Below are 26,947 nucleotides of genomic sequence, written 5' to 3'. Positions count from 1 at the left end.
TGGTGGGTGACATAAACCAACATAAATGACACAATATTAGATTCAGTGGGTTCAAGGCAAACAGTGACGGCAAGGTTTGGAGTACAGTGCGTGTGTGCTGTGGTTCTTTTACACTACTGATGATGGACGATCACAACCCAGAGAAGGTGTAGTACTTATTCCACAGGCAGGAGTCCTTATAACCCTAGGTGATACAGGTAGATTTATGTCTTTAAATCACAGGGGAGTATTATCTGATATTACAGAACTTCCCAACTGCTCTGTGCTAACAGTCTGACCCTGCTCAAAATCCAAGACAAATTAGCAATTAAAAGACAAATGTTCACTTGAACAGCACTGCTGGTCCTAATCCTATACTCCTGAGAGGGTAGGGAATTCATGAAACGAGATACCTTTCTGTGGAAAGACTCACTGTGTAAGGTAGAGCATGATGAGCTCTTAGAAAACCTTATATCTAGAGGTTCAAGTTCCAGAGGCTGTAAAGATTCACTAGAATGTTTTCTGATAAAGATCCGACTGGGTGGGTGCCACCTAGTGGACAGAAGAGGCTCACAGGGAACAGACCCTGAGGCCCCTTTAGGGAAAGATGGGGTTGCATCCCCAACCCAGGCACCTGACACAGCCTGCAGCCGGAAGCAAGCAGGCTCTAGAAGAGCAGCAGACCGATGAACCCACCACTTGTTATCAACAGTTCCGACCTGGACTACAGCACAAACCTAGGAATCTGGACTCACATAGTCAAACCCTAATTAGAATACTGTTATTTATGAAATCCTCAGCTTTTTGTCAGCATCTTAATTTCAAAATTAAGAGCTTTTTCAAAATTACTGTCACTAACCACTTGTAGAACTGCTCTGATGCTCACTATTCTGGAAATGCACCTCACACTTTAACAGGGCAAGGGCTGATGCCACATACTGTCCACCACACACCTACTAAGGATGATTAGCCTGTGGATCTTGTAAGTCCAGAAGTTTTTTTGGAAGGAAGAAATAAACCTAAAAAGAAAAACATCACTGTACTCAGAACATCAGTTTTCACTTACCAGCCTACATTTTAAGAGGCTATACTTTTAATGGGAACATGATTATCTACAAGAGAGTAAGAGAAGAAAAGCAGAATGAAAAACTAAAACTAGTTACCTTGTATATACAAATAATGACCTGAGGCTACCACGGTGATGAAAATGTTCCCAAAGAAAAGATGAAAAATAATAAAATTTAACTACTGAACATGTTCTCAGGAATTCAAGAAGGAGATTCAATAAAGAAACTATAATAAAAGATTCCTTGCTGATCACCCTAAGGAAGTGAGAGAGTGAAAAAGGACTAGATGTTTTGCAGCACTGCCTATCAAATCAAAATTCAAAACATTCTCTGTCAAGGAATAAATCAACTAAGTAAATCCCTGATTTACAGAAAGTCAGATCAGAAACAAAAGAATTATCCTTAGGAGAAAAATCCATAAAGGATTCTATCGACTGAGTGACTTCACTTTCACTTTTCACTTGCTTGCATTGGAGAAGGAAATGGCAACCCACTCCAGTGTTCTTGCCTGGAGAATCCCAGGGACGGGGGAGCTTGGTGGGCTGCTGTCTCTGGGGTTGCACAGAGTTGGACATGACTGAAGCGACTTAGCAGCAGCAGCAGCAGTATCAATTTGGGGACCACTTCCTCACTCTTAGCTCTTGTCTTAGTTAACAGCACACATCTTCCTGAACCTTAATGAAGTAATGGCTGGAGACCTCTGACTACAAGAGGCAGATGTCAAGAGTGAGGTGGATGTTGTCTTTAATGGTCATTCCTGGAGGAGCCAGTCACTATATGAGAGGTTTCAGGTATCACTAAAATGTAAGAGGAATACAGCCCGACTTAACAAACAGCAGAGAGTTGTATTTAGCAAGTGAGAGAGGAAACAATGTAATATTATGAAAACCTTGTGTCCAAATGACTTCCTCATCAAGACTGGCAACTGCTGGGCTGAAATCATCTAAGCAAGACATCTACTGTACTAGACACGCATGCTGTACTTCTCCAGCTGGATTAGTTTGACTAGAGTTGAATATACTGTAATCAGAAAATGGCTTCTCTTCTTCAACCCTAAATATCTGATACCTTACTTTCCCTAATCGAATGTTGCTCCTTTTTTGTATTCATAAGAGTCACTTCCAATTCAAGAATACTGGTGCCATGATGAACGAGGTGGTAGCAAAAGCCATCATATCCCCCTCTTCAAACTTTCATGTGGATCTCAGCCTTCTGAAGCTCTTAAGAGCAGGAACATACACATCTGGAAAGCAGGGGGCTACAGCAGGACTTTGGAGTCCCAGTCTGGAGTCTGAATCCTGCCTCTGGCAGTTACCATAGAGCCTTGAAAAAATTATTTAACCAATATCTCTACTTCTTCATCTGGAAGATGAAATAGAGTGGTAATGGTGACTGAGACGGTAAAGAATCTGCCTGCAATGCAAGAGACTGGGATTTGATCCCTGAGTCAGGAAGAGCCCCTGGAGCAGGGAATGGCTACCCACTCCAGTATTCTTGCCTGGAGAATGCCTTGGACAGAGAGGAACCTGGCAGGCTACAGTCCACGGGGTCGCAAAGAATCAGCCACAACTGAGTGACTAACACTACTACTACTACTACTACTGAGTGTTTACCTATCATTTAATTATAGCATCAATATTAAGACTGTGAATGAGAGACTTGGTTACTGAAACTGGTTACCTACTGAAAAAAGGATTAAGAATGAAGGTATTCTGCAATGTCATGCTAGAGATGCTCAAAGAACCAGAAACCTTGCCTTCACACTGAGGACTCTAGTTCCTCTGAGTCCTCACCTCTGAAGTTTCTATAGCTTGAAATTCTTTACCTGATGAAAACCTAAACTCTAAGAATCCTAGTCTTTTTTACTAAAATGTTTTTGGGGGGCCAGGTTGAAAGAAATGGGGTTCCTGGGAAGAGTCTGTATTAAGTTTGCCAACCAGAGCACCAAGAAAGGGAGGCTCAAAACTGCTCAGGAAAGGCAGAGCAGGTGAGGTCCCTGGATCACAGTGCATGCCGAGGCACTGGATCCACATACAGCACCTCCACCGGCTACTTGGATGTCAAAGCAACTATCCTGTCCCCAAGAAACACACATTAGAACCAGCCCTGACATTCAAATACTGCTTACATCACCACAGATGTGCAGAGTAAGTCAAAGGGAAGGAAAGCAAGAAAATGTAGAAGGAAAAAAAAAAATCAAAGTCAGTAAAACACTGAAAATCCAAAGAAGAAATAATTTTTAAAGGAAGAAGTATTTGTTTTGGGTAGGAAGATAATTGGAAACATAGAGATCTAGTGTGGTTGATGAAAAGTAGGAAAGTTTCATTGCTGGGAGTGCTGCAGATAACTGTTAAGAGTTGGGTAAACTATAAGTACTTGTTTGGCAGGAAAAAAAAATCTCTCCCAGGAATTTCTTAAAGTGATCAAAATTTAGGCTGTTTAGAAAATTGCTCATGTTTTAATAATTTTCAAGACTATTCTCTCTGCTGCTGCTGCTGCTAAGTCACTTCAGTCATGTCCGACTCTGTGCAACCCCATAGACAGCAGCCCACCAAGCTCCGCCGCCCCTGGGATTCTCCAGGCAAGAATACTGGAGTGGGTTACCATTTCCTTCTCCAATGCATGAAAGTGAAAAGTGAAAGTGAAGTCGCTCAGTTGTGTCCGACTCTTCGAGACCCCATGGACTGCAGCCTACCAGGCTCCTCCGTGCATGGGATTTTCCAGGCAAGAGTACTGGATTGGGTTGCCATTGCCTTCTCCGACCCTCTCTAGTGCTTCCTAATAAAAAAGACTGGGAAATTAAGACAGGGTGACAATTTAACACCTGAAAGTCCTAACTATAAAGATATTTAAAGACTAGCTAGAACTGTCCTTAGTCAAAGTAACAACAAACTATTAATGATGATTATTACTGCATGAAAATCAAAACTGACACTAAATTGACTAATTCATACTTATTCTTTTCAGATTAAGATACAGCTTTTTCTAAGAATAATTTAAGGGGGTGGGGAAGCCAAAGCTGTCAGGAAGTTAGAATCATCAGTGACTACAAAGTAGTTTCCAGGGCAGAAACTGAGACTAAAGGAACACTGAAAAGTTTGGTTACACTATTGAAAAATAATAAAAGATGAGTAAGGTCTTGCTTAGGTATTTAAAAAACATTATATACCAATTCATAGTGGGAATGTAACGCCGAGGAAAACCACTAAACTGAAGAAAAGTCTGCTGCAATCAATAGCAATACAAATGTACAGAATAAAAGAAGGACGGTGACGGAGCAGGGAGGAAAAGGGACCCCGTCATTTGCAGTGGCACTCAGGGACGCTACCAGAAAGAAAGTGACAGAGATTGTAGATTCTGTGAACTTACAAATTAGCAAATTTGATGTTGATTTTCATTGTCAACCAGTCTTTGTTGATATTCTAGAGTAGTACAAGTCCTTATCACAGCGTTTTTAACCAAGAGGGTGGAAGTAATTTTCTGGGCTGAACTTTAGTTCAGAAGGGGATAAAGCTCTTACAGGAAAAGATAACTTTGCCCTGAATGCTAGGGCAGCAAGACAGGCCTAAGCACTGTGATCTTTGACTCCCAGATACACACATATACCTAAGGGCTGCCAGCAGCATGGGTTGTTTTGGGTTTTTGTTTTTGTTTTGGCCCTGCCATGCTTTCCTGGTGGCTCAGACGATAAAAAATCTGCCTGCAAGGAAGGGACCTGGGTTCAATCTCTGGGTCAGAAATTTCCCCCAGAGAAGTGAATGGATGCCCACTCCAGTATTTTTGCCTGGAGAATCCCATGGACAGAGGAGCCTGCCAGGCTACAGTCCATGGGGTAGCAAAGAGTTGGACATGACTGAACAATTAACAGAGGTATGCCATGTAGCATGTGGGATGATGCCCCAACCAGGGATCAAACCTGGGCCTCTGCAGTGAAAGCACCGAATCCTAATCACTAGGCACCAGGGTACTCTCTCCATTAGGTTTCTTATTAGAACAAAGTGCAGCCTAGTCTCATCAGATCACTTAAGGAAAAAGGTAGTAATTGTCTTTAAAAATGCTTATTTACTGGTGAAGGGGAATGCTCTGACTGGTGAAGGGGAATGCTTTAAAGTTGCACTCAATTGTTATCACTAGGATCAAAATAAACCTCTAAATAAACAAAAAAGCTGGTAGAAGTTGGAAATACAAAATTATTAGGTTCTAACTGTCATTAGGCATGACAGTATTTTTCAAATACTGCATCCCTCTGGGGAAATAACTACAATGCCCCATCACAAAACAGCATGAAACCACAAAAATTAGGAAGTGAAGAAAGAAGAGGCCAAAAGAGATCGGCTCTTCTAAAATAAAAGGGAAGATACAAAGGTGAAGATGAAAAGCAAGAATTTATATGAAAAGACAGACCAGAAGTCAGGATCCCTGGATCTGGTCATACAACCTTTGGCAAGCACTTAACTAATCAGTCTATGAACACTATGGAATGGAGATGACATACACCCTGCCTATCTCATAAGGTTTCTTTGCAGGTTTAACAGGGTAAAACATGCTCAATAACTTTCAAATTTGTAAAACACAACACAAATGTGAAGTAACAGCATTATCATTTAAGCTGTCCCTCACCTTCCAAAGAAAGAACAAGTATATGGTAGCTTTGATTTAAAATAATTTTCGTCCTTGTCAGTTAACATCAGAGTTACTGGTCCTTCTGGACTCTTAAAAAAACTAGCAAAAGAGAAATCAGTCCCCAGTTTCTAGTCTTAGTTTTCAAAGAGAAATTCCTTTACATCTGTTTCACTGTTTTCTCTAATATTCAAGAGACCCAACTACATGGCTCTTCGGTACTCTTACCTTTTGAAGCTGCAGGAGCAAATGGCCAGGAAGGAGAAAGCATCAGATATTGGAAAGAAATGAAAAAAAAAAAAAAAAAAAAAAAGGGGATCATGTATGGTTCTCTGTTATTGTACAAAGACAGTTGCTCAGCCACTGGACCTACTAATACTAAGGACTCTGCCCAACTCTGATCAACTATGTATATAGGTTTGAGGGTGGTGCCTTAAAGGCAGTGCCAGAATCATTTCAAGATGGGCCCAGCCTGAGCTCTGTGATGTTAATCTCACATCCCCACATGCTCCACTGACATAAAATACCTACATGCACAAAAACTGGGGGACAAAACACCTACATGCAACAGTTCTCTTTGCCAACTCCAGCATCCCCAGAATATAAAACCAAACTTACTTTCTTCTGAATAGGAACCCCCCAGCTCTCTTCAATCCTCAACCAGGGAAGGGAAAGAAATGGGAGACCACCTTAATGAACTTTCTAAGTCCTAGTCTGGTCCCTAGTCTTAAGTTGGCCCTTTGCCAGAAAGAGGAAAGGACTCACTCTTAGTCTGGGCAGAAAAGGTACTGGTAAGTTTGGCGAAAAGTTCACTGTTCTCAAATCGGTCCTCCTTCACCTTTGTCCAGAAGCAGTCCTGGGAAAGGTCCTCAGCGACAAACTGTAGACACAGGCAGGTGTTAAGAGTTACTAAGCCGAGCTCTGTACTTCCCATCCTAGAAAACTGACTGAATGTGAAAGCAGCAGCTGGCTGGTTACTGTCAACATCTTACTAGAGTAAAACTAACCTGGGACGCAGAGAACAGCTATGCTCTTTGTGGTAGACCAGATGATGATGCCAGCTTGTGTGTTTATTGGTGTTTATTTAGAAACTAGACTCAGATATGCTGCTTATCCTCCTTCTAACCCCCAATCCTCTACTTTTAGAAGCAATATGGCTTTATTTTACATCTTCCCTTGCTTTACATTACACTTTCCCCATCAGTGTGGCTAATTACCAAATTCATTCATTTTATGAACAAATCCCTAAGTTCCTTTATTTTCACTTGGTTTCCAAAAGCGAAGGACTGATGTAGAATCTTAAGGGTCTCAAACACATACCATATGTGTGCAATCATATCCTGTGTAACTCATTTACTGGGTGGGCAGAGGTGGTAGGGGGCTGTATCCATAAATCTATGAGTTTTGGATCAGTAAAATTATCAGTACCTTGTAGATCAGTGAAATGACTATTATCGAACTGTGCAGTATCATGGCACTCATATCCTCAGTGAAAAGGGCAAAAAACATTAACTGTAGGATAAGTTTAGGTTTTCTAGCAGAGTACAGGCTCCAAGAACTCTCCCAAGTGATATCTGGCATACAGGATATGTCTATTATCTGCTGAATAAACATATGCATGAGTGGAACTTGAAGACACACAGATGTGAACCATAAGAAAGGGGAGTCCAATTATGCACAAAACACAGAGTAGGAAGCTGAAGGGTTTTTTTTTTTTTAATCTACTAATGAAGAGATGGACAGAAATTCTCACCTTGGACCAGTTTGGCCTACGGAGCTGCACCTCTGGCTTGTAAAGTTTCTTTGGGGTTAATCCATATGGCAGAACTGGGGCTGCAGGAACTCCAAAAGGGAGAGGTGGAGGAATGCCAGGGCCTCCAGGAAATGGAGGGGGTGGAGGGATTCCACCAGGAAAAGGGGGAGGGGGAGGTAACATTCCTGGTCCTCCGGGCAAGGGAGGAGGGGGTGGGGGGAGGCCAGGACCTCCAGGCAGGGGAGGAGGGGGTGGGGGGAGGCCAAGACTTCCAGGAAGGAGAGGAGGGGGTGGGGGGAGGCCAGGACCTCCAGGCAGGGGAGGAGGCGGTGGGGGGAGGACAGGACCTCCAGGCAGGGGAGGAGGGGGTGGGGGGAGGACAGGACCTCCAGGCAGGGGAGGAGGTGGGGGGATGCTAATACCTCCAGGCAAAGGGGGAGGAGGTGGGGGGATGCTAACACCTACAGGCAAAGAGGGAGGAGGAGGTGGGGGGATGCTACCACCTCCAGGCAAAGGGGGAGGAGGGGGGATGCTAGGACCCCCAGGTGGGGGGATGAAAACACACCCAGGTAAAGGAGGAGGAGGAGGTGGTGGAGGAGGACTGACCCTGGCCTCAGGAAGAGGGGGTGTGGGGACTGATAAAGGGGGTATAACGGGCCCAGAGTCACCAGGTAAAGGAGGGGCAGGGGTAACAGTAGCACTGCTAGGAGGGGCTACAGCAGTAACTGCAGCAGAGAGAGAAGCCACTTCTTTCTTGGCGTCTTCCAGTTCCTTGGACAGCTTGGCGACCTGCAGAAATACCACCAAGAAGAATATGTCTCACTCCACTTCAGGGACCACTGGAAAGAACCTAAGAAATTACTTGATCCAAACATCTCATTTTACACATGAAGGGAGTGAAAATAGTTAGTTGATAGGCTCTACCTAAAGTCACAGACTTACTTAGCAACAGAGACAAAACTAGAATTCAGGTATTCATGTTCTTAGTTCAGTATGCTTTGCATTAAGAAGGCAACTTCAAAGTTTATGTTAAACTCTCCCTTTGATTAGAAATTGCAAAGATCAAGTAAACTAAATATTCTAGTTATATAATTAACATATGTGTTATAAATGTAGTAATATAACCACATAAAGTGATCAAGTTATCAGGTATCACAGATCATATAAATATCTATAACTGCAGAGAGAGTATGTAGGCATAGATCTATCCAGAGATGACTAAAGTAAGAGAAAATTAGTAAATAGCATCGTTTATTTAGTATTTACTGCTAAATTTACTAGAAAATTTCTAAATTACTAGAAATATTATCTTTATCTCTGGGTAGTTCTGTGACTCATTTTATTCTTTGTGTTGTTATGTATTCTCCAAATTGTCTATCTTATGTATTACTTATCCCCAAAACAGTTCATGATTTAAAGAATATGCGTCACCCAACTAGATTACCTATTAGTATCTGAACTCTTCCAAGTTGTAAGATGACAGAGTCCTGCTCCAACACAGGCTCACCCTGAAGCTGCTGATGGCAGTCACAGGTCACTCTGCCTTCCCTGTTAGGACATTACCTCTCCTGTGAGCTGAGACACTTCTGCTTCCAGGTCCTGTTTCTCCGTGGCAATTTTTTGCTTTTCAGAATCCAATGCATCCTTTTCTCCCTGAATATCCTGGAGCTTCTGCTCAAAGTCACTTTCCATCTTTTTCATTTCCACCTGGAGCTCATGTCGAGCTGTTAACTCGGAGTCCAGCTAGAAGAGAAAGAAATCAGGTTCTCCATCTCAGCAAAAGCCCAGTGTTATTCCCCATAATTTACTGTTTTGTGTTAATCCTTGATCTGTTGAGCTCACTGACCCAAGGAATGCCTGGGAAAACAGGCCACCATGATTTTGACCTTAAAATCAAGGTTAAATGAGGGGGAAGCCAGGGATTATTTCCATAGACTATCTATAATTGGGAGTGATTTTTTAAAAAAGCCACCACCACCAAGATTTTAAGGACATTTAACCACGATAGCTAAGGTGCACAATCCCAACAGTCTCAAGGATCAAAGTTATCAACAACAGGAGTCCTTAATCAAAGAGAAAAAGAATTCAGACATATTCCAGTTCCTATTATTCTATGGCTAAGAGCCCTGAGACTTCAAGCAAACCCAAGTGCTGACAACATTATATGAGAGTGCCACCTGTCTTCCTCCTGCTCGGGGGCCCATGAACTATGCAAACTCACAACTGACCAGCTCTTCATGATCACATCTATACCATGATCACACTTTCTCCACTGAGTAACCTACACCAGAAAGGTTTCCCCAAGGAACTGCTATTGTGTGCTGAACGCTTCCAAAGTATCATGGGTAACTGTGTCACATGTTGGAAAAATCAAAACCTTTAAACAAAGAAAGATATAGCTCAATTATTTTTGATCTCTCATACATACCTTTTTTTCCAGCTCTGTAGCTTTGGCTTCTGATTTCTCCACCTTTGTTTTATCAATCATTTGGTCTAAAAAGAAGGCAAAGAGTCAGGAAGTCAAGTTCCCAATTCTCCTCTGCCCCTCTCACTAAGCCCTTCCATATAAACAAAAGGAGCAAAGATTTCCCTTTGGTTATTTTTCTTATCCTTCTTAATGTTCTGTATGAGACAAAGAAATGGAACTTTCAGCTAAGTTCAACATATAATTTCTGAGTGCCTGTTACACAGTATGGCCACCATGCTGGGTGGCACAGAGAATACCTAGAAGTAGTACTTATGAATCTCTGGGGCCAGCAGGAGTTAGAGACAATACCTGAAGTCCCTTCAAAAGGTGGGGAGGTGTATGAGAAGGGAAAAATTTTTAGAATTTCCTGGAAATAAACTAAAGGCCTGTATATTCCTAGCATAGATATTGTTATATCACCAAAGAGAGAGTAAAAATGGAAATACCCATGGGCTAGAAAAGTACCTTCTCTGAAATCTTCACTGAAAGAAAGATGGAAAATGAAAGGTGGAAGCAATGTTTCATGGAACCAAATAGATGAATACACTTACCAATCAGTCCCTCAATGTCAATCTGGAGGTGCCGGCACTTGAAGTCAGGATCAGCCCCATTCTTATGCAGAACTATCTGAGAAATACATTCTTCAATCAACTTATAGTACTGCGGTCTACAGAAGAAACAAAACAAGATTACTAATGGAAAACCAAAATATAATTTTGGTATTCAGGATCAAGAAAGGTAAATTGCTTAGACAACAGAAGGACCTGAAGATAAATGTCCTGGAAAAGACTTTTTCATAAAATTAACAGAGTACTGCTGCCATGCTAAGAAATCCCCTTCTTCCGCATCAGCTATGCACATTTACTTCAGAGAGTCAAAACTTCTTGCCATCTGTCTCCCAGTATAAATCCTTTTCCATCTAAAATTCAAGCTAGACCCTGCCTGTGACAGAGAGTACTACTGCTGAATCTCTAGTCTATGGTTGAACCTCATGTTCCAGAACTTTATACTGCTGCCTTTCTTGGCTATGGCCTTCACCCCACTGTGAAAGAGGGCAGTTCACTTGGATTTTGCTCTCTCCATTTAGGTTCAGATTAATCTTCCCAAAGGTATACCATCTCACCTGGCCTCATAGTCATTTCGGACTAAGAGTAAGTGCTGCAGGATGGACAGGAAGTGCTGCTCTGCTTTTGAATCCTTCACTGTGTTTAAGAGAATCTGGAAGACTTCACTGAAGTCAGTGGAAAAGGAAAAGAGGCTAAGGAAAGCATATACTTAGAAAATATGTCTGACAGGTAGCTTGACAACTCTCGAAAAGGAACAAGATGCCACTTCTGTTCTAACAGCTGTTCCTCCTGTACACCCTGCCCTAAACTTTAAGCTGTGTAAAATTCCTTTGGACAGAGGACCAATGAGTCAGTGGTACTATACACAGAGACAAAATGCCTAGTACTTGGCTTGAAAATCAAGCAATAGCCAGAAAGAAAAAGGTAAGTGCCTCAAAGTCACTTGTGGAAAATATCGATAGGTAACCAAATTATTCCCCATGTCAGTCACAGGGGCACATACAAGTTACAGCCCTATTCCCTGATTTGCCTATGTCCTTCCAAAACCAGTTCCACATCTTAATAAGCTAAGCTATTGTGTTCTAGGAGATCTATACTAACTATAATGGCTGCTTCCATGCTGAGCAACCCTCAGATGACCTTTCCCAACTTCTCTAGTCCATGCTGAGGTAAATAAATCCACAGCAATCAAAAGACAGCTACCTTATCTACTAAGAAGACAGGCCCTCTTCTGATCATCAACTCTACACCACTCCATACAGGGATCTATAACTGAAAACAACTGAATTGTCTGTCTTCAACCCAGTCAGTAAAAGGATATTCCATCTCCATTCGAATGTCATCCAGCCGTCCCTTCAGGTCATAGGAATCTTCTTCTCCTTGTTCATCAAATACAGTAAGCTGCACTCTCATATCTTCATTTTCAATCTCTCGAAGGTCCTGTCAATGTCAGAAATATAGGTCAGGGAACCCAGAAGTGCCTGATGCTGGCTAGAAACCCAAACCTTTCACACTGTTTTTTTTGGTTTGTCTGGCCACGCTGCATGACCTGCCGTGGTTCCCCAACCAGGAACTGAACCCAGGCCACAGCAGTGAAAGTGCTGAATCCTAACCAGTAGACCACCAGGGAACTCCCTCGACCTGGTTTTTAAACTGAAAATGGAAGTTATCCCAGGGATGGCGGGGCTATAGGAGCAGGAGGAACCAGCCCAGCCTTTCTAACGAAGAGCTGCCTCTCACCTGCAACACTTGGTGCAGCCCCAAGCGCATCAGTTCACTTCGGATGTGAACTCGGAAGTCAAGTTCTTCAGCAGGTGTGATGAGAGCATTGATGAGCTGTAGGCATCCCACCTAAGATAAGAAAATTCAGCAGCTGTGTCAATGTTAACTCCTACAGATCAAGATCCATTCTCTTTACATGCATTCTGAGGCCCCCAAATATAACCTAGAAGATGCAGTACAAAAACGACAAAAATGATTTTCTGTTACAGCAAAATAACCTGGTTTAAACACAGGTCCAGAGAGCTCAGAGGTCTAAAGAATTCTGGGGATTTGAAAGTGTAATTTGTTCTAGGCCTTGGTTTTCCTAGCTTGTAAATAAATACCATGCCTTTTTTCCATCTCATAATGAGGAAAACAGTTCTTTCTCTGCTTTTTAGAGAGAAGAGTAACCATTTTCCCTTCAGAAAGAACTCTGAAATATAAAATACATTGTTGGTAACCACTCCATGTGTTCTTTTAAAAGGTCAAATGAACTTCAGTCTTTCTGTCTTGAATTCTACTTGTAGGCCATTTCACAGGTATACATGCCTTGAGAGCAATGGAGGTCCCACTTTTTAATCCATCCAGCAGCGGCTGAAAACGTTCCACCTCATCCATTTCAGCTCTTTCTGTCATCGCCTCCAAAACCCTTTCATTCCTGCCCAAGAGTGAGGAAAGGGAGAGAACTAGTCAGGTGCTCTGATCAGGGAGATTACACAGGGGCACAGATCAGTTAGGAAACAGACAATATCAACATTCTGGATTTCTCATATTCTTCTTATTATCATATAGAGCAGAGGCCAAATCACCAGGAAACTAAGCACCATCTCTTCAGAAAAATGCACTCCCTAAAAATCCAGCCCTAGACTCCTATCCATATTTACCAAATTAAGACCCCTGTTCTAGGGCGTATAAACTGGACAACTCTTGGAGAGGCATTTAACAGTAACAGTTTTTAATGCCGATAACATTGGCCTACTTCTAGAAAATCTACCCAACATAACTACATAAATATGAAATAATATATATATATATTGTACAAAAAATACATGTATGTGTGCTCAGTCATGTCCAACTCTTTGCAGTCCCATGGACTGTAGCCCACCGGGCTCCTCCATCCATGGAATTTTCCAGGCAAGAATACTGGAGCAGGTTGCCATTTCCTACTCCAGGGTATCTTCCCGACCCAGGGGGAAGTGTCTCTAGCATCTCCTCATTGGCAGGTGGATTCTTTACCACTTAGCACCTCCTTTCCTTAATTCTAAGATACCATCTTTTGGAGTGGCATGTATGTTATAACTTAGTATATTTGTCTACACTAGAAAATGATCCATGAGACTGCACCACACCATTAACAGTGGTCACCTCTGCAGGACAGGGTTTGCCAAAGGGATGACATTGTTGAATTGTACTTCATATACTTCTGTGTTGTTCGGATTTTTAAAATAACCTTGTGTTACTTCTGAATTTTAAAAAATGTAAAAAGAAACCCTTGTCCTAGACAATACAGACATTACTGGAGATCTAGGAGGCATTCTGCTGTACCTTTGATAACCAGCAGTACATGCAGAACAGCCTCCATCTCTTAAAAAACATTCATAAATATTAAGACTCACAGTGTTCATGTAAGAAATGTAGTCTTACCTAATATTAAACAGTAAGTGGACACCCAAGCAACTCAATATTCCTTAAGACTAAGGAAGATGATAAAAAAGAAAAAAGAGAAACCATTCCAGGCACATACATGTCCTCTGGCTGTGGCAGGATGCAGAGGGCAGACAGCAGCTTCGCAGCGTCAATCATCATGTTGGGAACCACAGGATCCATGGCTCTGACGAGCAGCAGAATTCCTTCTTCTGTCTCCAACATGGTCTTGATTCCAAACTGGGAGGACAAAAACAGAAAAGGGAGGCTTAAAGATGAGAGCACCTAACCAGGGTCAAGTTTACGAGTTGTTATGGGTTGAATGGCGTTCCTCCCAAAATCCGTATGTTGAAGCCCTAACCCCTAGTACCTGAGATTGTAACCTTATTTAGAAATAGGGTCACAGGCAGATGTAGTCAGTTAGATTACCATTAGGTCAGACTAGAGTAGCTGCTGCTGCTGCTAAGTCGCTTCAGTCATGTCTGACTCTGTGTGACCCCATAGACGACAGCCCACTAGGCTCCCCCGTCCCTGGGATTCTCCAGGCAAGAACACTGGAGTGGGTTGCCATTTCCTTCTCCAATGCATGAAAGTGAAAAGTGAAAGTGAAGTCGCTCAGTCGTGTCCAACTCTTCGCAACCCCATGGACTGCAGCCCACCAGGCTCCTCCGCCCATGGGATTTTCCAGGCAAGAGTACTGGAGTGGGGTGCCATCACCTTCTCCAGACTAGAGTAGGGTGGGTCCTTAACCCAATATAACTATTGTCTTTATAAAAAGAGGAAATGTAGGCAAACAGTGAGAACACCATGTGAACTCAAAGACAGAGACTGGGTGATGCATATAAAGTCAAGCAATCTCAAAGCTTGCCAGCAAGACACCAGAAGCTAGGAGAGAAGCATGGGACACACCCTCCCTTGCAGCCTTCAGAAGAAACCAATCTTGTTGACACCTTGATCTTGGACTTACAGCCTTTAGAGTTGTGAGGTAAATGAACTTCTGTTGTTTAAGACACCTGGTTGGTAGTACTGTGTTTTAGCAACCCTAGCAAACTAACAATAGGATAGAACACGTTTCCCAAAATAGCTAAACAGAAATGAGCATAGAAAAAATAATTTTCTAGCAGACACAACAAGTAATGTTCAAAATTCGCCAAGCCAGGCTTCAATAATACGTGAATCGTGAACTTCCAGATGTTCAAGCTGGTTTTAGAAAAGGCAGAGGAACCAGAGATCAAAATGCCAACATCCGTTGGATCACTGAAAAACCAAGAGAGTTCCAGAAAAATATCTATTTCTGCTTTATTGACTATGCCAAAGCCTTTGACTCTGTGGATCACAATAAACTGTGGAAAATTCTGAAAGAGATGGGAATACCAGACCACCTGACCTGCCTCTTGAGAAATCTGTATGCAGGTTAGGAAGCAAGTTATAACTGGACATGGAACAACAGACTGGTTCCAAATAGGAAAAGGAGTTCGTCAAGGCTGTATATTGTCACCCTGCTTATTTAACTTATATGCAGAGTACATCATGAGAAACACTGGGCTGGATGAAACACAAGCTGGAATCAAGACTGCCAGGAGAAATATCAATAACCTCAGATATGCAGATGACACCACTCTAATGGCAGGAAGTGAAGAAGAACTAAAGAGCCTCTTGATGAAAGTGAAAGAGGAGAGGGAAAAAGTTGGCTTAAAGCTCAACATTCAGAAAACAAAGATCATGGCATCCGGGCCCATCACTTCATGGCAAATAGATGGAGAAACAGTGGAAACAGTGGCAGACTATTTTCTTGGGCTCCAAAGTCACTGCAGATGGTGACTGCAGCCATGAAATTAAAAGACGCTTACTCCTTGGAAGGAAAGTTATGACCAACCTAGACAGCATATTAAAAAGCAGACACATTACTTTGCCAACAAAATCTGTCTAGTCAAGGCTATGGTTTTTCCAGTAGTCATGTATGGATGTGAGAGCTGGACTATAAAGAAAGCTGAGTGCAGAAGAATTGATGCTTTTGAATTGTGGTGTTGAGGAAGACTCTTGAGAGTCCCTTGGACTGCAAGGAGATCCAACCAGTCCATCCTAAAGGAAATCAGTCCTGAATATTCATTGGAAGGACTGATGTTGAAGCTGAAACTCCAATACTTTGGCCACCTGATGCAAAGAGCTGACTCATTGGAAAAGACCCTGACGCTGGGAAAGATTGATGGCAGGAGGAGAAGGGGACGACAGAGGATGAGATAACTGGATGGCATCACCGACCCAGTGGACATGAGTTTGAGTAAACTCCGGGAGTTGGTGATGGACAGGGAAGTGCTGCAGTTCATGAGGTTGCAAAGGGTTGGACACGACTGAGCAACTGAACTGAACTGAGCAGACACAACAGAATTCTATGTCTTCCAAGAATAAAAACTGACTCTTATGTTTCTTTTTCAATGCCCCAGAAGCCAATGGAGTAATTATAGTAAAATTAAACAGTCAGGAAGACAGATTTGCACTCAGGAACAAATCATTGAAGGCTCCCTAGGTTTAAATACTAAACAGGAAAAAAAAAGAAAGGAAATATTCTACAGTAGGAACATACAGGGGACAAAACAATAAAGCAGAGAATAAAGTAAACCCTTCAAAGATTAATAACTGCAGGTCAGGAAATTCAATAATTAACAAAAGTATAAACAGAAGAAGAAAATTAAGCCTTTCCTCTGAAACAGACATTACAACTGAGGAAAAAGATACATAAGAGTATGTGTATGTGGTAATCAAAAGTTATGATACTAAAAGGGAAAGCTACAAGCCTTGAATCTTGTATTTCTAGGTCCTTCTTTTTTGAGTTTGCCAACAGAAGAGCAAGAACAGGGGTCATGATGGGAGTCAGAAAGAGAATGGGAACATCTTACCTTGTTATTCATAAAAGCTTTCAAGCAGCGAATGATCTCATGCTTGTTACGGCTGTCATAGCCTCTGTGTGTAGAAGACATAATTAGTGAAGTCCCTTTATTCTACACCTCTCTCCCACTGACTTTTCAATTATAAACAAGGGTCTTATAAATACTCCCAACTAGTAGCTAAGTAAATTCTAGCACATAGCATTTTGTCCTGAAACACTGGCAAAAAGAGATAGCTGAAAAAAAGAACCACTGGCTAATCCTCTCATTAACCAAGAATTTAGTATTATATTAAAATCTCCCCTTTAACTCCTAGTAGGCTCCTAAGGGCTAAATTCTATCACAGTAGCATCCCATCTATTACTGCTTGCCTCATCTACACCAAAGGTTTCAAGTCTGTACTTTCAGGAAGGCCCAGGACCTGTGTTTTGCTTTGGAAAGATCCCAGGAAGTAGAGAAACCATACTGGGTCAGGTTGGCTTCAAGAAAGCCTAACCTAAGTCAGTACAAGAATTGTTTCAACCCTGAAGACTATCATAAAGTTAGTCTCAAACTGATCACACGTATTTCCAAATGAGATATGACCCAGACCAGACGGGAGAGCTTTGGACTAATCAGACCCTATTTCCAGACTGGATAAGAATCTTTGTTGGGAGACTCACAATCATATGTGGTATATACTGAGAAATTTAAGTTCCTCTTCCTTTTCCTGTACCTATAATCATTATTCATCCTCCAGTAACCGCCACAATAAACCCCATTCTCAGCTAACATATAATGTCCTAGTCCTAACTTATTTCCTCCTTTACAGTGAATAGCCAATTCCTCTACTACCCTCCACCTAGAAGATGACAAGACTTGGAAGTCCTCACCCAGCAGTCTCCTCCTTCTCATCATGAAGTCGTTTAAGGATGTCCAATAAGGAGGCCAGGCCCTCAGCACCAAATGTTTGGACCCAACTGTTAGGAACAAAGACAATGCAATATCAAATCAATATATTCTTATCCACCAAAATAAAGTGTATCCTGGCAACTTCTTACTCCCAATCCAGAACACTGTCATACTTCCCTGATTCCTTGGATTTCTAATCCCCACTAGTGAATTCTACAGTGGGCTCTTACTCCTATTTCCACCTGAGAATCCTCACCTGACAGGGTTGTTGTTGAGGGAGACACGTAGGGACTCCAGGCAGCTGAGCAGAGACATATCCCGCAAGCCTGACCTCAACTCCTGAATGTACATCATGGCTGACCTAGAGCTCTCCTTCTGGCTCATGCCCTGCAAAGAAGCAAATAGAGGTCAGCAAACATTGGACTCAGTCATAAATTGGACTGGTATTAGTTAATACCATTTAAACAGTATGAGGGCAGACATCCATCATACATAGCACAGAACCATGAGATTCAGAATTTCCTTCCCATTACTCATCATACTTTATGATGATTGAATTAGGCAGAAGTATATAAGAAAAGTAACTCAAATGAGTGTAAAAAATAAGTAAGTTTACATACAAGAATGAAATGGAACTGACGTGGACATAAAATGTTCTATGAAAGTAGCAAAACAAACATGGCCAAGATAAGGGCACAGTCTCCCATGTCATGGGTACCTGCCCCAGGACTCACAGCCTTGGAGGTGTGCAAGTACTGGGACACCATCTCTCTCTTGATGATAATGTCCTTCTCCCTCAAAGGTTGCTGTTTCTCCTCGTTCAGGTTCATATCCAGCTAGTGGCAGGAGAAAAAAGGGGGAAAATTGCTTTGAATTCCTTACAAGTTTGAGTGTTTAATATTTAGTATACTTAGTGAAGAGATGAACACACTAAATGCTTACTGAATAAAGAAATCTTCCTGACCCCTAGAGACTTAAGCTATTATAGATGATGGGAATTCCTCAGGGATAAATATGCTTAACATTTTAGTATAAATCCCAACAGACATTTTTATATACATACACTTAAATTTTCTCCTAACAAAAATGGACTCTCAATACAGAGGGAAAACTTACTTTGTATTATTGAAAGAAAAACAAACAAAGCATTAATATTTTCTGCACCTGGGATGGACTTTAGTAGTTTCTTCAGGCTGAAGCACTGGACCACTGGCACCATTCAAACACCAGCAAAATCTGTGCCACTCTAGGCCTAAACACCAATTATTCCTGGTTAACTAAGTCCCTGGACAAACTCCTCCATGAAGAACAAACTGGAAGCTGACAAATTCCCTCAACAGACATAATATGGAGTGTGTTATCAGGAGAAAGGCTCTGCTTGAGCCTGTTACATATAAAACCATCTGTTTGACCCTCCTATCTCTGTGAGCAGAAGTTCAACCCTAACAAGTCCAGAATATTATTTAAAATGGAAATGTACAGGAGGGAAAAAGTGGAAATATTCAATTTCTTCTCCATGTGTATGTGTGTGATGTGTGAAGGAATCACCACCACCAAACCGTAATAGCAATCTGACTTTTTTCTGACTCAATTTCTGGTGCTTTCTTCCTCCTTTTATAGATAAACTGAACAGAAAATTGCAAAATAGTGGCCCTGAGGCTGAATCAGGCTGAAAGATGAAGTATTCTTTGTCTTCTAAAATTTCTAAGTATGCTTTGTCTTCTAAAAATTTCAACATTTTAAATTTGAGAGACTTCATAAAAAATGTGAATTTCTAGCACCAAGGGATACAATCAGCAAATTTAAGATTATAGAAAACTGTAAAAGTCAAACAGCTTCTTCAAGAAACTTTTTATAGCAATAGGAAGGATAAAAGAAAGAAAATCTGTAGTTCAAACGAAACTTAGGAGAATATTACAATGGACCCTATCTGGAATCGTGGCTTGAATAAACAAAAAAAATTTTTTCATGACCTTATTAGGGAAATATGAATGCTGGCTATTTGTTTTTTAAAAAACAATTTTTGTTGTTTTTTTTAAAAGGTACAGATTTCTGGCTTCTTGAAAAATAGAAACATCTGGCACTACTGGGCTAGCATTCCCAACAGGAATGCTACAAAACCTGCAAGTGAATTGTGGCTGGCTTTTAACAAAAACACCAAATGTTCTTCATTTCACTGTAGTCTCCTTTCCTTTTTATCATCTCTTATGTAGCCTTTGGGGGATTCCCTAGTGGCTCAGATGGTAAAGCGTCTGCCCGCAATGTGGGAAACCCAGGTTCGATCCCTGGGTCGGGAAGATCCCCCGGAGAAGGAAATGGCAACCCACTCCAGTATTCTTGCCTAGAAAATCCCATGGATGGAGGATATAGTCCATGGGGTCGCAAAAAGTCGGACACGACTGAGCAACTTCACTTTCACTATGTAGCCCTAACTTATTTATGCTACCTCCCCTTGCCCTGAAGACATCCACATTTGCAATCCAAAGCCCCTAAGAGATTGTCTTGAAAGATCATACTCTTAGACTCCTAACACACTTGGATTATTATGAGACAAACTGAAAGCTTCAGTGAAAAGCAATAGTAGTAGTACTGGTTGAGGGTTTACTACCACAGGTGCCAGGCCCTGTATTAAGGGTTTTAAACCCATGCTTTTAACTTAGTTAGACTTGCCACTAGTCTCTAATTGAAGCTGAGATTGTAAATGCAAGTTAATCCATAGGTCCCATGAAACCATATAAGCATGTACTCAAAACTTTGCAACACTTAGCACTAGTGGACATTCACTAAGTGTTCTCACTCAGGGCGGCAAAGTCAGTGTCATCCATGCACAGTTTATTACTGAACTGACCTCAGCCCCAATCTTTAAAGGTCTTCTAGTGATTATAACATCAGAATTCTCTTTCCAGATTTACCACTAAACAGAAGACCTTGGGCAAATGATGCCTCTCCACGTCTCCAAAGTTTCTGCTTTGTAGAGATTTTGTTGTGAATGTTTTAAATCTTTATCAACTCTGGCTGTCATCACACTACCACATGAGTTGGCCCATTCACTCTATATCTTTGTGGCTTAAGTGCTGCTGGGCTAAAGGAGACTAACAAAGTGGTCAGTGATCAGATATTTCTAAGCCTAATTCACAGATTCCAATCTACGGACTGTTGCCTGTATATTTAGTCCCTTCATCAATGGAGCTGCTATTAAGTTCTCTGTTAAACCTAGAGGGGTTTTTTTTTGTAACTAAGGGCTAGTTAAGGAGGGCTGTGCATGAAAAAGGGCCCAATATGCCTATAAATGGAGAAGGAAATGGCAACCCACTCCAGTATTCTTGCCTGGGCAATCCCATAGACAGAGAAGCCTGGCAGGTACAGTTCAGGAGGTCTCAAAGAGTCAGACACGACTTAGTGACTGAACAACAAACATGCCCATAAAAGCATTTTCAAGAAGAAGCAATGTTTTGAGGTGGGGAACTTACCAGCATCTGTTCAAAGAGTACTAGAACTTGCTCATCTGAAACATCTTGCAATGACTGTGCTGTGGGATCATCCCCATAAAATGCAGAAGAATTTCTATGAGCAGAATTGGGCTTTTCTTTCTCCTTCTTACTTCTTATGCTGGTAAATCTCTCCAGCTGAGGAAGAGAAACAAGTATTAGCAGTGACCCATTTTTATTTACACAACAAACCATACCTCAAACAGCCTCTAGCCTCTTATTCACCCATGGTTTCTTTGGTTTGTGGGCAGTTCCAAGGCTCTTCTGACATGACAAAGAGAAATCAGTCTTTCTTGTATCTAATTTACTACACTGACTCTGTACTCTCACCTTCATCCAAAGATAAGAGGAATGAAATACTAAAATTTGGAACCTGTCTAAAAAAGAGAACTTTGCTCTTTAGCTCCTTTGCCATTTCTAAGCCCTCGAGCAACAGAGAACTGAAAGTATCTCACATGTGGCGTGCTCAGTAAAATGCCCTCTGTTTCCCTCTAGCTATCCAGTAACAACTGTGGCCAGATCCTCAGAGGACCTCTCCCTTCGAGAGATAAGTCTGATCATGATTTTGATACAAGTTATATACAAGAAACAAGGAAATGCCTTAAAACCAGGAACCATTGTTATTTCTTTCTTCTGTACACTCCATAACACTTGTGTTATGCAAGCCGCAAAAGTTCAACATACATTCTCCAAAATCCTCTTCACAAAGAAAATAATCTGTTGTACTTCAGGCTTCAGGGCTATATATGCCATCTCTCTGTCAACCAACCTCAATCATTCCTCAAACCACAAGGACAGGTGTTCAATTCAAAAAGAGCTACCGATAAACTGCAGCTTATCGGCATGACCTGTTTGAAAATAACAGTTAGTATCTGCAAGCATTCTGGGGGTTCCAATGATATGGCATCCAGACAGCAAGTGGCATCCAGACAGCAAGTCAGCTCGGAGTTTAAAGAACATGCCTAACCTTGGAAGTCAGTGAATGTGCCAGGGAAATGCATGCAATAAATCAAACAGAGCAAAGAGTTAGAGAAAAGCTTTGGGAGGCCCTGAGAGTAGAACCCATATCACATTTATAAGTTATAGAAAGTCAAAGTTATTGCAACTGGCAAATACCATAGTGTAGGAAATGAGCCATGCACATGCTGAACAAAATTTCCTTACCTCATCTGCCATGAGTCTCTTCAGAGTCTAGGAACAGGAAAAAGGAAGGAGAAGAGAGGGAAGAGAAATCAGTGAAATGCCAGGAAACTTCCTAAACACCAGATGGACTGGGAAAAAAAAGAGGAGAAAACAAGTTGAAAGGATCTAGGCTCCTTCCTACAAGCTAGATTTCTGGCATACTCCTTAGCACATTCCCTTAGGTAAGGGGCAGGAGGAGTTTTAAGGTCACTAAAAGAGGTGGAGAACTAAAAAAACTCTGAATCAGATGACCAATAAACCTATGAAATGTGTTCAACTTCATTAGTAAACAAGGAAATGCAGGCCAAAACCACAACAAGATTATCATTTTACACTCAAGACTGGCAAAAATATTCATGTGTGTCTAGTCACAGAGTAGCAGGAGCTCTCACACACTGTTGGTGTAATGTAAATTGTTACGGCCACTTTGGAAAACACAATGGAAAACAGAATCTAGTAAAGTGAAAATATGCAGCTATATCACAACTCAACACAACAGTTTCTATAAATCTACCTTTCCTTCAGAAAGTTGCACTTACATAGCAGGCTGAGTATAACAAGAATGTTCACAGCAACACTGTAATATCTAAAACAGAGGACAATCCAAACAGCCACCTGGAGTAGAATGGGTAAACTGGTATCATGGTACAGTGGAAAATAATTACGTGCAGAAAGTGAATGAACATATAGCTACTCACAAATATAAAAGTGAATGTATTATTTCTTTTACATTGAGATTAAAAACATGCAAAATTAAATTATATTATCTAGGATGTACAATCATAAAGAGAATGATTACCACAAATGGCAAAACAGTGGTTACCTGGGGTGGGTGGAAGAATAATGACTGTAGAAAGGGATGGGGGCTTCAGGGGTGCTTACAATAATATTCTATTTCTTGATATGGATGATGGATACATGGATGTTCTGTTTATAACTTTTCTGTATGTTTTATATTCTCTTCTCTTCTGTATGTGTACTGTACTTTACCCAAAAAAGTCTGATTCAAGCAGGTACAGGAAAGCAGGAATTCTTCATTCTAATACGTAGTTTTAAACCAGGGATTTCCCTGGAGGTCCAGTGGTTAAGACTCTGCCTTCCAATGCAGGGGATATGGGTTCAATTCCTGGTTGGGGACCAAGATGCCGCATGCCACTGAGTGCGGCCAAAAACATTTTTTAATCTTATTTTTGCTGTTCTTAGAAGAGTATAATAAATGCCTCTTGAGTAACATTCTTCAACTAATGAAAAACTATTTGACACTGCCACAAAATTATTCTACTAACCTTTTTACAGACAAGAAAAATCTATGTCATTATACCCATGTGCCCGATGTCAAGAGTTCGGTTAAATCCCATGTAAACTGTGAATTTTAACTTTGCCCTCCACAGTCCAGAGGAGGTCAACCTCCTGCTGATGGAATGCTAATCACTCACCCAAAACCCTAAGAACTTTGCTCAATGTCCATGGAATCTGAAGCTACCTTGTGTGTGCACTGCTCACTGGGCAGCCAAGGCAGAAGGATCACGAGGCAGAGACTGCAACACCAGGGAGACTCACAGTTCCTTTTGTCATCGCTCTGGGTCGCCTGACACAGAGGCAAAACAAGCCACACAAAGGGTGAGTGTTTATAGTCAGGTTGCCACTACCAAGGTTACACTTCCTTGTTCCTAGAGCAAGTGCTTCCAGTCCAGAACCTTGTCCTCCAAACTCAAAACGTTCCATCAGAACCAAACAACAACCGAAACAATTCTGGGAGGGATATAACATAGATAACAGAACCTGGGTCTAATGAATCAGTGCCAGCTGGACTCTTCATAGCTTCAGGTTAAGTTAAAGAACAGGAAACCAGCAACTTGTTTTTTTCTGTCTGCAGACTCATTTCTCTTCCCTCCATCCTAGTGGTATGATCTGTCGTTTGATTTACTGTAATAGCCTCCTAACTCATGTCCCTTCCTTCACTCTCATCTGCCCAACACAAAATCCACGCTCTACACTAAATCCAAGAGTGCTGCTGCTGCTGCTAAGTCGCTTTAGTCGTGTCCGACTCTGTGTGACACCATAGACAGCAGCCCACTAGGCTCCTCTGTCCCTGCGATTCTCCAGGCAAGAACACTGAAGTGGGTTGCCCTTTCTTTCTCCAATGAGTAATTATTCTAAAATGTTGAGCTGTCTGGGTTATTTCTCATTTAAAACCTTGCAATAGTTCCCTACTGCCCTTGGGTTAAGATCTGAATTCCTTAGCATCACATAGGACACTTCTGACTTCTTTGTCTTGACTCATCTCTCAACAAGCCCTCTACCTCAAACCCTATCTTCTGGGCATCCTGAACTCATTGCAGATCCACAGACAGATCACGCTGCCTCACCACTGCAAACTTTCTCTAGGCTGCTGCTTCCCTCTGTGGAGACTGTGCTTTCAAGACTAGCTCCAACAGGCCCTATGGGATGACACCACCTCTAACTGGAAAGGTGCCTCTCCTTGTCCTTCTGCAGAAATAGGTACTTGCCTGCCTCACAGCACTACAAGTGGATTACAACTGTATTTTGATTGTCTGTCTCCTCTAGCTATTTCCAGACTAAGTTCCTTCAGGGCAGAGCCTAAGACTCAATCATTGTATCTCCTATGAACAAAGACCATAATTTGGGGCTGCTCTCCTAAAATCCCAATCCCTGGAGATTTGTTCCACCTTTTCATTGCATCGGTGAAGAAACTGAAGCCCAGACAGATGGAGTAAATCACTGAGGTCATATAAGGGCAAGCTGGGTATGGAACTCTGGTCTCCAGATAGCCCTAAACCTTTGCATTCCCCAAATTCTTGTCTTGTTCCCATTTAATGCCCACTAACTGTTGCTTTTAGACACACAAAAGTAAACATCTGTTTTCTTAAAAAGGAAGAAACCAGTCTCCTTAGATTTCCTTGGTGCATCATTAGAAACAGGTTAATTCCTTTAAAAAGAGTATCCATGTTTTAGTGCTCGATTTGAGTAAGGACAGCAAAACTGATCCATGTATTTTCTTAACTACTCCCAACAGAGGGCAGCATCTACCAGCAAAGTGAATCACAGTATAGGCAAAATTCTGTTTCAGAACCCAACAGAACACCCAAACTGTAAGCTCAGCTCTATTACTGAAATGGAACCTGCTGCTACAGTATATTAAGCGTGTATTAATTTACTTATTTAATGTTACATGTGTTTTCCTTGAGGATCTTACAGTTTACAAATGGTAAGCTTTGTGAGGTTTTTTCCCTAATTGTATCATTAACTGTTTTGTGAATTTTCTAAGATACATAACATGCTTTGTGGATTCTCTGAGGTAGTTAACATGAGGTTCCTAGCTCATGAAAAGTAAGAATGACTAAAAATAGTGGAGTCCTAGAAGACAAACGCTACTGGAGCTGTATTTATGCATTATGCCCCAGAAGTTCAAGCTTTGTGATGATCTCTAATGATCCCACCTATTTCTTTATGCCTCTATGCTCATCTTTTCCCTTGTTTGCTATCAATTATTTTCTGCCTTCAAACTACAAACCCTTACTGCACTAAATATTTCATCTTCCTGCCCCTCCTACCAAGTCTTCTACTGAAGCTATATACTAAAACCTTTAACTACAAATACAGATACTGAAGTAAGCATAAATACAGAATGAAAAAATTTTAACATATCAAAATCTGCTCATGAATAATACATCCAGGTAAAAGACAGTAAGCTGAATTAAATTTCCCCCCTTTTTGAAATCTTTCTACATCTACAGAAAAGGAATTTTTATGGGAAAAAACAAAAGGAAGGAGCCTACAGGGTTGGGAAGAACAAGAAAAGCATAATTATAACCAAACTTTTGAAGCTGGGACTAAGACTCAACAGATCTAAGAAAAATGAGCCCTAAACCTGATGAAGGAAAAGCTAATAACTATCCAGACTGTACTTAGGAATCCTAAACAGGCTCAGGAATTAGCAGCACCAGGTATAATACTTACAGAAATGAGCAGATGGAGGAGAGGGAAGCCAAAAATAAGATTGGTTTGAAGGCTATTTAAGAAGCAGTTACATAGCTCAGCTGGTAAAGAATCCGCCTGCCATGCAGGAAAACCCGGTTGGATTCCTGGGTCGGGAAGATCTGCTGGAGAAGGGATAAGCTACCCACTCCAGTTTTCTTGGGCTTCCCTTGTGGCTCAGCTGGTAAAGAATCTGACTGAAATGCGGGAGACCTGGGTTTGATCCCTGGGTTGGGAAGATCTCCTGGAGAAGGGAAAGGCTACCCACTCCAGTATTCTGGCCTGGAGAATTTCATGGACTGTATAGTCCATGGGGTCGCAAAGAGTTGGACACAACTGAGTGACTTTCACTTTTCACTTATAGAAGCAGTTGGACCTGTAGATCCTCCCATTATCCCCAAAGCACCTCCCCTCATGCCATCAGGAGACTACCCTCCCTTGCTGCTGCTGCTGCTGCTGCTGCTGCTGCTGCTGCTGCTGCTAGTCGCTTCAGTCGTGTCCGACTCTGTGCGACCCCATAGAGGGCAGCCCACCAGGCTCCTGCATCCCTGGGATTCTCCAGGCAAGAACACTGGAGCGGGTTGCCATTTCCTTCTCCAATGCATGAAAGTGAAAAGTGAAAGTCAAGTCGCTCAGTCGTGTCGA

At 41.7% G+C, this 26,947-nt stretch overlaps 1 protein-coding gene across 6 annotated transcripts in view; it reads right to left on the bottom strand.

Annotated features, from left to right (window-relative positions):
- The window catches only part of DIAPH1 (diaphanous related formin 1), a 110,743-nt gene that overhangs the window by 57,839 nt on the left and 25,957 nt on the right, over positions 1-26,947 (bottom strand). For 3 of the 6 annotated variants that reach the window (XM_044947559.2, XM_044947561.2, XM_006062669.4), the window contains exons 2-18: positions 22,286-22,312; positions 21,104-21,259; positions 18,368-18,469; positions 17,890-18,020; positions 17,615-17,701; positions 16,755-16,818; positions 13,958-14,097; positions 12,763-12,871; positions 12,193-12,303; positions 11,774-11,892; positions 11,010-11,126; positions 10,438-10,553; positions 9,848-9,912; positions 8,983-9,162; positions 7,420-8,208; positions 6,432-6,546; positions 5,895-5,903 (exon numbers count right to left, since the gene is read on the bottom strand). In XM_044947559.2, coding sequence (XP_044803494.2) covers positions 5,895-5,903; positions 6,432-6,546; positions 7,420-8,208; positions 8,983-9,162; positions 9,848-9,912; positions 10,438-10,553; positions 11,010-11,126; positions 11,774-11,892; positions 12,193-12,303; positions 12,763-12,871; positions 13,958-14,097; positions 16,755-16,818; positions 17,615-17,701; positions 17,890-18,020; positions 18,368-18,469; positions 21,104-21,259; positions 22,286-22,312 — 2,437 coding nt within the window. The remainder of the gene's footprint in view (positions 1-5,894; positions 5,904-6,431; positions 6,547-7,419; positions 8,209-8,982; positions 9,163-9,847; positions 9,913-10,437; positions 10,554-11,009; positions 11,127-11,773; positions 11,893-12,192; positions 12,304-12,762; positions 12,872-13,957; positions 14,098-16,754; positions 16,819-17,614; positions 17,702-17,889; positions 18,021-18,367; positions 18,470-21,103; positions 21,260-22,285; positions 22,313-26,947) is intronic. The other 3 variants (XM_045166573.1, XM_006062670.4, XM_044947560.2) reach the window with 3 other exon arrangements.

The sequence above is a fragment of the Bubalus bubalis genome, chromosome 9 (assembly GCF_019923935.1).
Source record: "Bubalus bubalis isolate 160015118507 breed Murrah chromosome 9, NDDB_SH_1, whole genome shotgun sequence".
Classification (NCBI taxonomy): Eukaryota; Metazoa; Chordata; class Mammalia; order Artiodactyla; family Bovidae; genus Bubalus; species Bubalus bubalis.
This window is presented reverse-complemented; position numbering and strand designations above follow the sequence as displayed.